Source organism: Elephantulus edwardii, unplaced genomic scaffold (assembly GCF_000299155.1).
Source record: "Elephantulus edwardii isolate Elephantulus edwardi_28Jun2011 unplaced genomic scaffold, EleEdw1.0 scaffold00043, whole genome shotgun sequence".
Lineage (NCBI taxonomy): Eukaryota > Metazoa > Chordata > Mammalia > Macroscelidea > Macroscelididae > Elephantulus > Elephantulus edwardii.
The window spans coordinates 16,824,225-16,841,841 of NW_006399793.1; the positions used below are offsets into that span (position 1 = coordinate 16,824,225).

Sequence of the window (17,617 nt, forward strand, 5' to 3'; positions counted from 1 at the left end):
AAGGTGACCCAACAGAGTGTGGAAACTATAGAACAATCTCATTGATTTCACATGCAAGCAAGATTCTACTGAAGATTATCCAAAAACGACTGAAACAGCACATCAGCAGAGAACTCCAGAAGTCCAGGCTGCATTTAGAAGGGGTCATCGATCGTACTAGGGATATTGTAGCTAGTGTTAGATGGACCTTAGCTGAAAACAGGGAATACCAGAAGAATGTCTAGATTATGCAAAGGCATTGACTGTGTGGATCATAACAAACTGTGGCTGACTCTGAGAAGAATGGGAATCCCAGAACACTTGATCGTTCTAAAGTGAAACCTATACTTGGACCAGGAGGCAGTCGTCAGAACAGAGCAAGGAAACACTGCATGGTTCAAAATTAGGAAGGGCGTACGCCAGGGATGTGTACTATCTCCATACCTTTTCAACCTATATGCAGAACAGATTATCTGGGAGGCTGGGCTCTATGAGTAGAAATGTGGCATCAGGATTGGTGGAAGATCTATCAACAATCTACGTTATACAAATGACACAACCCTGCTTGCTAAAAGTGAGGATGACCTGAAGCGCTTGCTGCAGAGGGTCAAGGATTGCAGTCTCCAATATGCATAAATGTCAAGAAGACAAAGACTCTCGCCACTGGGCCAGCTGGCAGCATCAGGACGGATGGTGAAGAGATTGAGATTGTTCACAGCTTTTGTTTCCTTGGCTCCAAAGTCAACACTCTCGGCACCAGTAGCCAGGAAATTAAAAGACGTGTTGCGATGGGAAAGTCTGCTATTAGGGACCTCTGCAAAGTATTGAAGAGCAATGGTGTCTGGAGACTAAGGTGCGTCTGATACAGGCCATAGTCTTTGCAATCACTAGTTATGCATCAAAGAGTTGGACAATGACCAGGAGGATAGAAAGATAATTGATGCCTTTGAGCTGTGGTGCTAGAGAAGAGTATTGAGAGTACCATGGACTGCTAGGAAAACAAACAGATTTGTCCTGGAAAGGGTTAAACCAGATGGCTCCTTGGAGGCAAGGATTCTGAGGCTCCATCTAACATACTTTGGACATGTTGTAAGGAGGGACCTGTCCTTGAAGAGGGACATCATGCTTGGTAGGGTGGAGGGACAGCGCAGGAAGGAAAGGCCCCCTATGAGGTGGATTGATTCAGTGACTGGGGTAATCGAGATGGGTGTGTCAGAGACAGTGTGATTGGCACAGGACAGAGCAGAGTATAGGGCTGTTGTACATAGGGACACTATGAGTCGCAAGAGACTTGATGGCATATAACAACAACAATAACAACAACTCATCTAATCTGAGATATAGTAGGAAATACAGTTTATTCTAACCTTTTGTATTTTTTATATTGTCTAAATGTTTTACTGTAATCATGTACACAGAAAACAATACAAGTGTCTTTAAAATATAGGAAAGAGAAGCAGCTCTAGTAAAGGTGATTAGAAGGTTCTTGAGTCTTACTTTGCTTCCAGAGCCAGAGCAAAGATGCCAGCAGCCAGGGGTGCCGAGGCCGAGGTGCCCGTGTGCGTCTCCGTGCAGTCATTGTGCAGGTCAGCACTTGTCTGGTTGGCATCAGGGGGGAGAGAAAGGTGGCGAGAACACGTGAAGAGTGACATCGTGTCCCTGTGGGTTAACCATACCCAGCATTGCATCTGCTACCATCAGAAACTCAGCTGATTCGGTTCCCCACTTCCTCCTCTAAACCACCAGGCGGATGTATGCCATCTGCTGATATTTTATTTAGTTCGCTCTCCTCTATATGCAACATGTCTTTAATTCTGGCATCATGATGCCTTTTCTGGGGATGAAGTACTCCCACTATGAATATTTTCTCTTCTGAGATCCCCAAACAAAATGCTGTCTATATAAAAAAAAAAAAAGGGAGGGGGGACCGCTTCAAAATCACTGTGAATCATGCTGGCCCATTAATCATCGGGTTCATTGTGTTTGGTCTGGCATATTTAGAAAGTCTGCCTCCTGCCTGTGGCGTCACTAGGAGAGTGTGGGGGTCGTAGACCACTCTGAGTGATACTGTACGAAAGGGTGACACCAAAATGCCTGTAAAATGTGAGTGCAGTAATTCAGAAGAAGCATCAAAGAGCTCATTGCTGTCACGTTGGAACCGACCCGTAGCTGACAATCCCTAGGGTTTTCAGAGGCAGTAAATCTCACGGAATGACACTGTTCACCTTTCTCCTTGGACAGCTGGTGGATTCGAACCACCTGCCTGGCATTGGCAGCAGGACGCTTTACTCACTAAGCCACTGGAGCTCCCTAGTAATTCATGCTACTCTTATTAAAAAAAAAAATTAAAAAAAAAGCAGCCTTATAATTTGTATGGGGCAGGTCTGTGTTTGAGTGTTCAGCTGTTAACTAGAGAGATTGGTGGATTTGAGACAGATAGCCACCCTGTAGGAGAAAGATGTCGACAGTCTGCTTTTTTTAAGACTTAAAACCTTAGAAACACCATGAGACTGCTCCACTCTGTTCTATAAAGTTTCTAAGAGTCAAAATTCGGCTCAACAGTTAATTTAGTCATAAGAACAAGATCACTTTATCACTTTTTCCTAGTCTAGTTTACACGTATCAATATATCTACTAACACTATTCTCATTTACTTTTTGAACTGTCAGTCTCCTCTGCTGTCATTGCAGCCTTGCAAACCGGACAGAGGGTCACTGTGAGTCAGAAGTGACTCAATGGCAATGACGAGGAGAAGTTTTTTGAAAAGCACTTTGTGAAGAGCTGTCATTACTTCCGGATTACAATGACACTCCACATCACATGACTTCAGTACTGCATGCTACAAGCAGGTGCTGTTGTTTCCATTGCTGCCAGTACTTCCATAGTTGCTGATTTTGTCAATTTTCCTGGTCTTTTAGCTATAATCTTGTAGTAATTAGTGAATCCATATTAAAAAACTTTTTTGAGAATGAAGTAGCAATTTCAGGGAAAAAAGAGAGGAAAAATAAGACTTCCACGCAGTTTTTCATAATGTTGTAATTGCAGTTTTTCATAATGTTGTAATTCAATGTCGAAACTTTCTATACAATTTTGTTAATATTTATATAATCTTATTACTAGTATACTAAAGCAATTCATTAATTATCATATTTCCTTATATGGTTAAAGTCAATAATTAACATTATTATGAATTCTGTATGGTCTGGTCCAGGAACAAGTCCATGGGGAAGTGACACCAAACCCAATTACCTCATGCAAAATTCTCTTTTGTCTTCAGATTGACATTCTCGGCTCCTTCATGAGAAGGTCAGAAGCCACCCTGATCTCAACAGCTCCAACCTCTTGCAGAAAATTTACTTTATATGTAGGTTACACTTACCCTTGGCTTGATTTGATGTTTATATACTAAGGCTCTAATGAAAGTAGAGGGTTTCGCCTTTGGAAATTGTGCTGGACTTAGTTTTGGGTTCAAATTTGAGAACTGCTGTTATTCAGTAGTGCTATGGGTTAGTACATCTGCATAAGCCCAGCAACAATTACACTGTCAGTGGAGGAAGCATCTCGCAGTCCCCCACCCAGCCCAAGCACTTAGTCTCAGATCTGACCACACCATGAGAGGCCTACTATATCCTAACGAGGTCACTAGATGGCCAGATCCTGATAAGACCCTAGGCCAAATCACATCCTGACAGGACCCCTTCCTCCAACTTCTAGAGCACGCTACCATCCCTCTCAATCTTCTTAACATAACCTAGAAAATGAAACTGCCTTTGTCTGCCTGCACGCCATTCTGACCTTCTCAGCACACGATCCCCTGGCCTCCCTCTCAGACCACTTACTAAAGGCCTGTTTATTACTTGGAACCAGCTGCTTCTTCTCTCTCTTTCAGCTCTTTTTTTCTAACACACAGGACCGAGCAAATTTTCATCCTGTGGTGCACAGGGGTCACTTATGAGTCAGAACTGACTCTGCAGCATCTCATAACAATGACAATTCTCAAGAATAAATTAGATCATATCTGTAAAAGCATTTTTATTAAGTCGTATGAATTGTGAGAAAATATCCTGGCTAACTTTAGGACAATGAAGAGAAGAAAGGAGAAATTGGGGAAAAAAAAACCCAACAAACCAAAATTCCCAATTAGTCTGAGTTTGAGAAGTGTAGCACTGATTTTTTCACAAGTAGTTGGGGCCAAAGGAGTACTAACAAGACACCCACTCAGGCCCCACACTTCGATTTTTAGCTAGAGATTTCAATGTGTGGGAGTTAGGTGTAAAAAAATAATTTGTTCTTTTATCACCTCCTTTGGCTTCCCACTTGGAGTCGCTGAATTTCAGAAGTTAAGGGGGTTGTGTCTGGTGGAAGGCTGCAGAAACAACCATGTCCTTTTTTACCTGTTGACGCAAGTAAGCCCCCAGAATGACTGTGCTAAGGAAGAGGTTTGCGTAAGAAAAGGCAATGTTACTCCAACTGTCTCAAGTGAATGCACCAGCTCTCTCTATCAGGCTGGTAAAGGAGGAAGCTTTACAGAGAATGAAATACATCCTCCTTCTGTCAGTACATAGTAGTCTCCTAAGGGCCAGCCTCTGTCATGGTGGGTGATTCTGAAAGGTCTAACCAGCAAGAATGCCTAGGACACCCCTGGGAATAATGGCCAGTCTGGGACTTTATGCCTCTTTCAAAGACCCACAAAATATCCCTCTCTTAAAGAACTCTTAAAGAGCTCTTGGCTTAGTGGTTAGGAGTTGCACTGCCAACCCCAAGGCTGATTGCAGGAGGAAGATGAACATTCTCCTCCCATGCTATTGACAGTCTCTGAAAATCTGCTCGAGGGTCAGCTATAAATCTGTTCTGACTAGATGTCACATAACAATTAAAAAACCTGTTGGGTTGTATGTCATGTCTATTGTTTGAGAAATTGGAGATTTCCACCCTAGGGGTTGAGGGTGATGATGAGGGAAGGAGCTAGTGTTTGTAAACTGAGATCAGTTTTTCTCCCTAAACTAAAAGACATCCCAGAAAGAATAACAATTCTGTAGGAAGAAGACAGCAGTGCTGACAATTTTGTTGAGATGCCATTAATAAGTATTTTATGCACATCTTGAGGTCTAATTATTATGGAGTTCACCTGCAATCTAACTGGAACCCAACCTGTTACTTTGATGAGATTAGACTCTGCAGACCTTAGCTACTTGACTTTTTCTGTGGCAAGAGTTAAATGAGGAGCTTTGCATTTTTAAATGAAATGTGTTTCTCTCTGTTCTCAGATCTTAGGAATGGCCCTTCATCATCTTGCCCTTGAAGGGAAATCCAATAATTGCCCTTGGCAGTCTGACTCATGGAAGTGTGGGCAGAGCCAAGCGTGGGTTGGAGGAGCTCTCAGAGCCAGTAACCTCCCCGAACTGGCTGTTTGGATGCTGAGAAGTTCACCTCAGGGGACATGGAGACTGTTATTTTCCTGCAGGCTGTCCATTCTTAGGAGGCAGCGCTGTGTCTGCCCCATGTGTTTATCATCTGCTAAAGGGCAAGTCAGATCACATCCCTGTTATTAGACGAGCAACATGCACAAGGGTGAGCAACAAGCTTATAGCTCTAACACCTCCTTCGTGGCTATTTTGAGGGATCCCTCAGACAAGCAGAGTGGACATGTGGTATATCCACAGGACATAATGACAGGTTTGGTGTCTTCTTGAGGCTGAGTTTAAAAATGTCAGAAAGGCCAAGCTTAGCTTGGCAGAAGGGTCATTATCCTTGAAAAGGAAGATTTTCTAATGTAAGCTGACCTTTTAAAGAGTATGCATTAAGTTTTCCCAACTGAGACATCAAGCCAAGCTTAAGCAAATCAATTTTACCAAAGGTCAGTTAGTAGGATCATGCTGAAGCCAAGCCATGCTCTCCTACCTAAGCAGAGAGAGGTAGACAAAAAGCACATACAATTCGCTGGTCAGTGTAATCTCCGCTGCTGTAAGAGGTGGCCAGCGTGGAAGAGCACTTCTCCGCATACCAGGGGGAGAGACCTTGCTGGGAGGCACTGCTGATGGAGATGGTGTAGATGCTGTCCGTATACCCATCACAATCACAGTTGTCTCCCTGACGGCCCCCATTCCCAGAAGCCCAGACAAAGATGGATCCTTTGCCTTGCCTTCCCTAAAGAAAAATCCAAAAGATATACAATGTTTGCAATCAGTTACAATATAAAGTTGAGCAATTTGGACTCACCCAGTAGCACCAAGGTTTGGCAATTTGCTCCTACAAAGATTACAGCCAGAAAACCTAGAGGGAGCTATGGTGGTACAGCCTGCAGGGAGTTGTGCTGCTAATTCAAAGGTGGCAGCTCTCTGGCAGATGGCATCCATCAGCAGCTCCTTGGGAGAAAGATGGGCAATTTCCTCCCAATTGATTTACAGCTTCCATAAACCCACTGGAGGATCAGCTGTGAGTCGGTTCTAAATCAACAGCAATGAGCTGTTTTTGAGTTTTCCACTCTCTAGGTTCTCCAAGGTCAATGATGAAGAATTTCCCAGGACCACTAGAGCATTTGAGCCTGCCAAGTCCTCTTTCATCTAGCCTCTCTCTGGATACACAGTGCTCTTTCCTTTTCTTCATGACAAGGGTTTATTATCTGGCCTTTAGCACTTGCTCAGAGTGGTGCAAATGGTATTGGGTTAGGTAAAGTTACCTGAATAGTTAGTTAGTGGTTTGGACTCAGTCAAGGGCTTATCTGAAGATAAGCCAGGTGATATGATTCCCCAAGGTCACAGTCTTGAAACTCTATTCAGTAGTTCTACTCTGCCCTCCTGAGTCATAATCAACTCGACAGCAATTAACAATAGCAACAACACCACTTGCTCATATTTTTCACTCCTTTATAGGCTAGCACTATGTTTGAATCTTTGAACTTCCTCTTTCTTTCTGCTTGAATTTTCTGGCTGACTGACAGAATGACACAATCAGGCATTATTCAGATCTGCTCGCAGCTGCATTAAAAGGAGCTGTCAATTGAATGGAATTCATCAAGGCTACCCTTCCTTTGATTTTCCAATTTGCTCACCAATGTTTCTATCCTTGTTCTATCCTGTGTGGTACAAGGCCTCAGAATCTGTGCAAGAATGCAGTGAACAAAATATCATCATTGCAGAGGCACAAGTATACACAGGGAACTTGCATAGCAGAAGGTGACATATTCCTATCTTGAAGATTTCTTTTGCAGAGCATCCTAAAGTAGTCTGGGTAGTAGTTTGGTGTACAACCAAAAACAGCAACAAAGTGAAAAAGGTACAAGAAACATACAAAAGTGTAAGAGACTTTTTTTAGGGAACATTGTCAAAGTAAGAAATTTTTGCTCAACGTCAAGCTGAACCAGAGAAAATGTTGTTAACCTTTTGCATCAATTCCTCTGAAGAATTAGCTCATTCTCCAAAAGTATTTAAAATTGTAAATAAGTTTATCAAGAAATTCACAATCATCCCCAGAACCCTTTCAACTCCATATAACTAAAGTCATCTTCCTCCCCATTCATAGACGATGGTCAGGTTTCATCTTGGGTGAGTCTGTATTAAGTACCTCACCTGTTTGACACCATATTCAAAAGCCTTCTGGGCTAGTCTGCCAGGCCCCTCCACAGTTTTCCCATCATCATTAGGGCCCCAGCTTGCACTGTAAATGTCCACATGTCCGGGGTTGAATCCTATTGAACTGGCCTCGATAGCATCAGTCACAATGCCATCCAGCATCCTTATGCCTGAGCAGTAAAAACAAAACAAAAACAATTCCAGATATGTTGATGTTAGTGTATGCAAAGTCAATGCTGCAATACTCTTAGAATTCACATTTGTTATGTAGTCTCAAAAGGGTCACGAACAGGGTACCATTACTGCTTCAGCTCACTGCCATTGAGACGATTATCTTTCACAGTGAGCGTCCATTGTGAACCTCCATTGAGTTTTTTTGAAGCTGTAAATCTGAATAGAAGGAGGCTGCACACCATTCTTTTGCAAAGTCAGTGGTGGATTTGAACCACCAGAGATGGCCAGTGTTTTAGTTAGCAGCGGAACACATTTTGGACTAAACCACCGGGTACCATCAAGTCAGAACTGACTCGAGTGGGTTTTCAGAGGTAGTTTAATCACACCGGAGGAGACTGCTCATCTTTCTCCCATGGAGCATCCGGTCAATTCAAACCATATACCTTTGGGGTGGCCCTTACTATTAGGTCACTGCAGCAACCATTGGGTATCCCAAACGCATAAGACCCAGATGCTAATAGCACCAAAGGAAGTCACATGTCACTGCTTCCATTATTCTCTGCTTGTTAAAGAGAACTAGAAGCACTGTGTAGATGGTCATGGTTATTTGTTCCACTTAAGGATCTGTTCTAAGTAATCTTCCTGAGGTTAAGAGAGCATGGCATTGTTGGATAAGATGGAGCATCCGTGGATGTTGCTGATTATAAACTACCTCAGCTTTCTCCTTCCACTGCTCCATGGAAGGAAAGCCTTCATTCAGAAAGACCCATAAAGAGTCCCTTTTCATGGCCACATCATTAATGGCTGTAGCCCAGCCTGCTCAGTACAAAGCTCCCTGTACGGAAACCTTGAATAGGTCTATACATAATGGGAAACTAACAAATAGGGCAAGAACCCTTGTTTCTGAGCATTGCTTAAAAATAGCCCGGAGGCCATTCTTTGATGTGTTTCCTAAGAAACATTTTCACGGAACAAGCTTCCTTTTCTTTTAAATAATCTCAAGGATGAAATCATTGCTATGGATGTTACTCCTGAGGGGGAATCATTTTTCATCAGGAGAAGGGAGAAGCAGAGCCCCTGGTGCTTTGCAGCAGGCTGTCACCCATCATCAGATACATGAATTTAAGAGTCAGAAAAGCAAATACAATTTAGGCAGATAGAGCCAGTTACCTGGCTATTCCTGGCTTCAGGCTAATAATGCAATGGCCTGCATGGCCTGCTATCTTCACACTATCATTTGCTGTGTAACAAAGGTAATAAAGGCATGTGACTGACACTATAAGTTACAGTCACATTTGTAAGAGAAATTGTTTAAAAACTGCTAGGGGCTAGAGCACAAAAACTATGACAAAAATAATCATTGGACTTGGAATCAGAAGTCTCATTTTTCAGTTCTACACACCTTCAAACTATCTTTACTTTAAGCACTTTGCTCCTGATTCCTCTTCTATAAAAGTAGTCAGATGATCCTCTCTTGATCCATAGCTATCTAGTTCACCATGCTTTAAGAAGTGAGTTCATTTAATAGATGATTACACGATTTCTGCCTCTGACTTCATTTTCTTTGATTTAGCATGGCAAATTGAAGATAGTATATTAGGAATGAAACTTAAAATTAAAAGTGTACTGTTATCATTGAGGGATGCATTATATATGCCAAGAAACACATTTACTTCATTTTTAAGTCTTTGAGTTTATAAAGACAAAGTTTATTCATATGTAATATAATGGAGTTTTACCGTAACTGACAGATTCTGTAATTGACCTTTTTGTTGTTACAGTTTTTGAAAAATAAACTAACAGTTTATAGTTTAACTGTGAAAAGTTGAGGTGGGCATAGGGTAATGAGGAGAGACAATTGTTATATTCAGTTAGCCTTTGCAGAGCCACGCTTCAGTTCCCTTCAATAGAAAATGGACTATATCCAAAGACTCCCTTGACCTCTACCTTTCCATTGAGTTCAGTCAACTAAATACATGTGCAGGAGACTGGGAAGTGAGAGAACAGTGAAAGGTTCCTCCTTGCCTAGAAGTAGTTCCCTTGTTGTACTCGAGTCCCTAGTTTCTGTCCTGCAGCTCTCTCTCCTATGGTCCAGCTCTCTGTCTCAACATTCCACTGTCTTCTCCTGCCCTTTGGTTCTCTTGACCAAATGTAGCATCTGCTTACATCTTATAACCTCTTCTCGGTTTTCTTTAACTCTTATGAACAAGTCTTCATTCAATTATCCTTCAACTATTATGATGGAGTTTACAAAATTTTCTGTAAGGAGAGTTAGTGAAACAACCAGCAATTCAAAATTCTTATTATAGACAGCAACCCTTGGATTTTTTTTTTTTAACCCCTGGCTTTTTAATTGAATAATTATGTGTTCTTTTTATTTTATAAACTTTTTTTTTCTGTAAGTGAAGGTTAGAATTGAGAAGCAAGAAAATTTGTGTTGCTAATAAGTGAGAGGCTTAAATCCAACAGTTGTTCTCCTGGAGAAAGATGGGAAGCCTCCTTACATCAAGACTCACAGCCTTGGAGACCAATGGAAATCAAATTAGTTCCTAAGGAATCCTGTGGCACAACAGACTAAGAGTTAAGATGTTAACCCAAAGAGAAGCTCTGCAGGAGAAAGAGGAAGCAATTTGCTCCTATAAAAATTTACAACCTCAATGATTTAGCCTATTTAGAGCTTTGTTCTGTAGAGTTGGTCTGAGTTAAAATTGACCCGATGGCCATAAATAAGTCTGGTTTTCTTTCTGTTCTGTTTCTCTAAGGAGAGTGTTGGTAAGGTAGTTAAAGTGTTGGTTTTTAACTGAAAGTTTAGTAATAGTGGTTCAAACACACCAGCACTCGTAAGTAGAAAGATGTGGCAGTATGCTTTGTAAAGATTTATCACATTGGAAATCCTATGAGGCATTCCTGCTCTGTCCTACAGGGTCTGTATTAGTCAGAATAGAATTACAACAGTGAGTTTGTTTTTTGTTCCCTTACCACGTACTCAATAATAAGCCCACATAAATATGACCATACAGATAATTGGATATGGTTCAAAAACTGCCCAACATTTCCATTTCTTTCTACAAAGATGAATGGCTTGTGTTCAGCTATCTATGTTCTAGGAATAGAGATCCATTGATATGCTTGTAAATCATTCTCTAGTCCTGTACCTAATTTTGCATATAATTTGTTTCTTTTTTGGTTGTTGAAAAGATCTTCATCCTATTTACACTGGAGGGAGTTCTGTTGGCCTAAGTTGTAGGGAATTGTGCTACCATTCTAAAGGTATATGGTTTTAATTCATCAGTTGCTCTGTGGAAGAAATATGAGCAGTCTTCTCCCCTGCACTTCATGGCCTCTGTAAACAGGCTGGAGAGCCAGCTATAAGTTGGTTCTGACAGCAATGAGTTGATATACTGTAGTATGCAAGCTTCAAAGTAAAGCACCAAAGAACAGAAACAGCCTTCTGCTTTACCTCCAACTTTGGAATTATATGCAATTCCGACCCCACATTTGTGATTATTTGCTTGCATGGCAATTTCTCCTGCACATCGGGTTCCGTGTCTAAGGATTAAAAAATAAGAATTACAAAACATGAGTAAGGATCAAACATTTATTTTGTACATGAATTTATGTTCTGTGAACACAGGAGCATTTTGTCAGTCTAATTGCTGAACTTCTCATAGCTATTAGAAGTGTGTGCTCAGAATAGAGGCATAGGTACTGGAACCAGACTATATGAATTAAACTCTAGTTTCTGCCATTACCCAGTAATGTGATACTGAGTAGATTACAAAATTGCTTAATCCCAAGGGGTCTTGAACAACACCTGATAGTGTGTATTTGGTATAGCAGGGGTGTATATGAAAATAACTTATTAAGCATCAGTTCTATTGATAAGAACATGCACAGCTCTAATTCTTTGAGAAATAACTTCAAAGAAGGAACTTCTATCCCACACTTTGCTCTCTAGTGACTATACTTGACTAGGTTATCCTGGACCATCCCTAGTAGGATATGCTTGGACAATTTGCATTCAGGTTCTCACCTTAATGGCTCCATTGTCTAACAATACACTCTTTTAAAACATTTAAGGATTTCTTCATCCTGTTCTCAAGAGTCTGAGGTTCTGACAAGGCATAACAAGTAAACCAGGAGATTGTTTTTGTTGTTGTTAAGTGTCATTGAGTCGTAGATAACTCATAGTGACCCTATGAATGAAAGACCTGGACACTTGTATAACTTTCATCGTTTCTCCACATTCATAGAGTTTTCAGAGGCAAGCTATTTCAGAAGTGAATGCCACTCCTTCTTCCAAGCTTGTTTTAATCGGAGGGCTCCACCAAACACTGTCCACCATGGGTAACCATTATGGCATTTGACACATTAGTGCCACAGTGTTTAGCATCACAGCATCCACAAGTTATCTCTGCACAACAAATGAACAGACCACTGCTCTACCACTCAGAAGAACGTTTGACCAAAAACAATAAAAACCAGGCCTGAGGGCCGTAGATTAAAATCAACCACCTTTGACTTGGTAGCATAACTTTCTATCCACCTGGCCCAGAGCTCTCTCTATATTGGTGTTATTGTTGTTAAATGCCTAAACAAGGAGATTAGAGTCCTCATAACTATATCTGTGGCTCGGAGTCTAAACAAGATTGATTTTGCAATCATTGAAAGAGAATGATTTATAATTTTGGAATATTTTGGGGGCAAATCATCATAAACACACCATTCCATCAATGCTGGAATTCTGAGAGTTGTAATTGTCTTTTCCCATCTCTAGCTTGATCTTAAGTTCTGATGACATAGTGCATAACCTACTGTATTGCTAACCAAAAGGTGAATGCCCCAAATTCATCAGCCACTCCAAGGGAGAAAGATAGGCAGTTTCCTCCATGAAGATTCACAGCTCAAAAACCCTGATGGGAGGACGAAAGGTAAGCGAAAGGGAAGAAGATGCTCAATGAGATGGATTGACACAGGGGCTGAGCCATGGGCTTGAGCATAGAGGCGCTGGTAAGGATGGTGAAGGACAGGACAGGGTTCAGAGGGTCAGTATGAGTCACTGTAACTCGACCCCCTAACAACAACAACCCGAGTCAAACAACAATGGATTTTGTTTTGCTTTGATGTTGATCTCAGTAAGATCTATATGTCATTATTATTATGTACCATCAAGTTGCAACCGATCCATAGCTGACTCTCCAGTGAGTTCTCAGAGGCAGTCAATCATAGAGGAGGATATTGCCCATCTTTCTTCTGTTGGTAGACTCGAACCGTGTAGCTTTGAGCTGCCAGTGCAACTTCTTACCACTAGGCTATCAAAGTGAATTAATATTAATTTTGGTTTTTGTTTCCTATTTGTTTTCCCATTGTGGAAGCATTTGGGAGCAGTGTGAGGACTGGTAAAGCCTTGGAGAAGCCAGTGATCTGCGAGGCTCTGTTGCCCAGATCGTTTTAGATACTATTATACAGGCCATTTATCAATCTAGCCTTGCATGAAATAGAAAAATTCTAAAAAGACTTGAGCCATTCAAAATAACTGCTTCACTTCTCTGCCTCCCCCCCCGCCCCCACCAAAATACAAAAGATGATTCTCCTTCCACTAAATAACACCCCTTCCTCCTTCATGTTAACACTGAATAGGAGTCCTAAGTCACATCTGTGATTCCGATTCACAAGGACCCTATAGGGCAGAACAGACTTGTCACATTGGGTTTCCAAAGCAGTAAGTCTTCAGAAGCAGACGACCACATTAACTCCCACAAAGTGGCTAGCGAGTGGGTTCAACTATTGACTTTTTTGGTTAGAAGACCCAATCTACTGCCAGAGTTCCTTTATCAGATCAACACTGTTGTTGTTGTTATGTGCCAAGCCCCATGAACAATAGATCTGAAACTTGCCCTATTCTTTGTCAACCTCGTGATCTCTAATAGCCACTGTTACAGTCACTGTCATCAATCTATCATGATGAAGGTCTTGCTTTCTCTGACTCTCCACCATTTTCAGTATAATTTATTATTAATTAAAGGCCTTCTCTGATACATCAGACATCTGATCCTTTTTTATTTTCTTCTGGGCTTTTGTTTTCATTTTGGAAAGTAACCTTTTTTTTTTCTGCAAGTTTCGCAATCAGGGGTGCTCTCCTACCAGAATGCTTTCAAGGATTAATATAGAACCTAGGAAAGAGAATTAAAATTTTCTTTGGGAATCATGAGTTTTAAAGTGCTGCCAGGAAACTAAAAGACATATTGCGAAGGGGAAAGTCTGCTGTTAGGGACCTCTCCAAAGTACTGAAGAGCAATGGCATCTCTCTGGAGACTTAGGTGTGTCTGATACAGGCCATGGTCTTTGCAATCACTTTTAATGTATCAGAGAGTTGGACAATGACTAGGAAGGATAGAAAGAGAATTGATGCCTTTGAGCTGTGGTGCTAGAAAAGAGTATTGAGGGTACCATGGACTGCTAAGAAAACAAACAGATTCACCCTTGAGACGGTTAAACCAGGCTGCTCCTTGGGGGCAAGGATCCTGAGGTTTTGTCTGACATACTTTGGACACGCTGTAAGGAGGGACCAGTCCTTGCAGAGGTACATCATGCTTGGGATGGTGGAGGAATGGAACAGGAGGGGAAGGCCCTCTATGCAGTGGATTGATTCAGTGACTGGGGTAATCGGAATGGGCGTGTCAGAGGCAGTGCTATTGGCACAGGACAGAGCAGAGTTTAGAGCTGTTGTACATAGGGTCGCTATGAGTCACAAACGACTCAAGGGCACATAACAACACAACAATGTGAGCCACTGCTAGGCAAGATTGTATTTGAAAATGAAACGAGGTAGAAGGGATTAGCACTAGAAGAGAGAAGGTGATGTGTTCATGACATTATTTGAGATTTCATACATACATATATAAATAAGTACTCATCTTGTTTCAGCTTTTAAGTCAAGATTTTCTTTTGCAAATGTAGCTTTTTTGGTTAACCTTAATGGTTTTGCCCTTTTTGCCTTTGCAGAGGGGGAAAAAATTCAGCTGTCATTTACTGGAAAATGTGTTCTAGAAGGCACTACTGGTTATATTCTCATTAACACACAATAGGAAACAGGTCCAGGTTAGCCAAAAATTTCATTGCCATCCCAAGCCTGAACTCACAGACATCCTCAATGGAGGAAGAATGTCACAGTTGCTCAAGTTGTCAAGTATTTCTTGGAAAATACTTCTATTTCTACACCAATAAATCAAGAATAGGTAGAGAAGGAATAAAAAAAACGGGGGTAAAAAAACCCCAGACCAAAACCCAAAGCTAATGTCCTAAATAAACTCTCAGGGACCCAGTGGCAACTAGGAATATCCCTGCCCTCAGGAAAATGTGAAAACAATGCTCTTCCTCCAACCTTACAGAAAACCAACACCAGCCCCTCCCACATTACTCCTGTACAGCAGGAAGTAGCTAAAGATAACTCCACCCCTAATCACTATATTTCTTTAAGGTCTAGAATGGAAGAAGAATGTTGCAGTTGTGCTCAAGCTTGGTCAGTCCTTGAAAGAACCTGATAAAGTCTATCTCTTGATAAGGCATCCAGACTGGACATCCTATTAAGGCTGGGGTAGGGGGAAGAGTTGGTCACAAAAGCCCTCACCCAAGCTAACTGACAGAAGCCCGACCACAAATTATCATCTTCTAGCATGTGAATGACAGTGACTTTTTTCTAACACAGCATTAGGAGCGTGTGCGTATACACACACACACACACACACACACACACACACACAAATACACATGTTGTTGTTGTTATGTGCCGTCGAGTCGTTTGCGACTCATAGCGACCCTATGCACAACAGTCCTAAAAATGGCACTATCATTTGCTTTCTTTCCATACTTCTTATACTTCTTTCCCTTATCATAGTATGCAGAGGCATTGATAACTTTTTTTTATCTTCACTTCCCTCTGCCACACCTTGAGAGAAAAAAAATAAGAATTTATCAAAGTGGTTCTGTGAGTTATGTTTGTTTGTTGGGTTTTGTTTTGTTTTTATAGACCTGTAGTTCTATTTCTTCCCTTAAGCTAGGCTCCAAGCAAAAAGATGAAGGGGGAAGCATTTATTATTTTTTAAAAATGGTAGTAATTAGCATTTAACCAACCTGATTAGTCAAATACTATCTCACAAGATAGCTTAAAGATTACTATTATTACCAGTAAAATATCCTTGTTACACATACAATTTAACTGGAAAATAATTCATAATTGATGTTGAAATACTGAATACAGACTCTTGTCAGCTTAATAGTAAGGGCTACCTGGGATTTTAAAGTTTCATTATTCAGTGCTGCTTCTTTTGACTTGCATGCAGCATTCAAATGCTGCTCTCATTAATCTCATTTACATGGTAATAAAGAACAGCAGCAACACTGATGGTTTGGAGAGATAATGCCCTTGGAATTAGGGATAATAGGTCTCCAATTGCTACTAAAGGGGCAAGATAAAATGAAACCATTCATTTCCCAAGGGAATGGGGATTTCTTTCTCACAACATACTAGAAGGGTGACTCTACTTTTTATTATACCTTCTGATAAATAACAGTGATGTGATGCCACATTTCTAGTTGGTGGTCAAGAGGGCTCTGAGTGATAGTTGCTGATTGTGTCATTTTCAAATAGCAGGTTCTGAATTGGCTCAGAGAATTGTCTAGGCTTCTGCTACTGCTACTATTCTTGTCACACTGATTTCTCGCTGATAGAAGATTCTATCTCAGTTGCTAAGTAAGAAGTCTTGTCACATCTTTGTTGTTGCGATCATATTCTCCTCATCATATAATTGTTGTTAGGTGCTGTCCAGTCAGCCTGTACCTGTGCCATCTCACAATCTCAGTTGTGTTTAAATCCCTTCTACTCACTCTGTCAATGTATCTCCTCCATTTTTCACTGACCCCTCTCCTTTTGCATTCATGATCAGTGACTGGCTTCTTCTGATAATATGCTCACTGTAAATGTTATTTATTTTTTTTTTTTATGTACCAGGTACTGTCCAAGCCATTTACATACATAAACCCATGAAAGCTTCACTATTACCCATAGATAACATTGCCCTCTTTTCAATGATGATAAAGCTAAGGCACAAAAATGCTCAGTAACTTGTTCAAGGTGTTTCAACTATTAAGTACCAGATCTAAATTTTGCTTTATCTCTACCTTCAACGTTTGTACGCTTAATGTGCTCTTAACTTTGCCAACTGTATACTATGTGGAGCTTCCACAGCAGTTTTCATGAACAAAAAATATTTATTTATATAGACCGTTTTCTTGGAGTGTTGGTGCTCTTCAGTTGGGGAAAATGTAGTTATTATAAATTCTGAGAGATCCTTCCTTCATCTAGAAAGAAGATGGAGATCTGACCCCCATCTTCAACAACATTGGACCGAGAAACTATGCAGTGTGACTTTTCATCAGGTTCTCATCTATCACCAGCCATCAAACAAGTTATCACTTTATAGACACTGTCCTTGGAGCAGGCTGACACCCACAGTAAAATCTCCCCTTAGCTGTTCCTAGGAGGTGTCTAATTTGCTGTTAGCAAATTCCATTTTCAGGCTTGACCAAGGAGATGAAAAGAGAGTAAGTCTTTTTTTCCTCTATTCTAAGAAGTGTGGTTTTTTCCTTCCTAAACTTTCACTTCTATTTCCTCCTCTTTGGCTCTACTTGTTGGTGCATATATTTGAATAATAGTGGTATTCACTGGACTTCCTTGTATGCATATGGATATTATCCTATCGCTCACCACATTGTATTTCAGGATGGATCTAGAAATGATGATAATGGGCGACTAGAACGCAAAAGTTGGGAACAGAGAAGAAGGTTCAGTAGCTGGAAAATATGGGGTCGGTGAGAGAAATGAGGCTGGAGAT

At 40.9% G+C, this 17,617-nt stretch overlaps 1 protein-coding gene across 1 annotated transcript in view; it reads right to left on the reverse strand.

The window, feature by feature from the left end:
* PCSK1 (proprotein convertase subtilisin/kexin type 1) overlaps nucleotides 1-17,617 on the reverse strand; it is a 60,969-nt gene that overhangs the window by 20,421 nt on the left and 22,931 nt on the right. The window contains exons 6-9 of the mRNA XM_006885375.1: nucleotides 11,185-11,273; nucleotides 7,548-7,720; nucleotides 5,914-6,126; nucleotides 1,477-1,577 (exon numbers count right to left, since the gene is read on the reverse strand). Coding sequence (XP_006885437.1) covers nucleotides 1,477-1,577; nucleotides 5,914-6,126; nucleotides 7,548-7,720; nucleotides 11,185-11,273 — 576 coding nt within the window. The remainder of the gene's footprint in view (nucleotides 1-1,476; nucleotides 1,578-5,913; nucleotides 6,127-7,547; nucleotides 7,721-11,184; nucleotides 11,274-17,617) is intronic.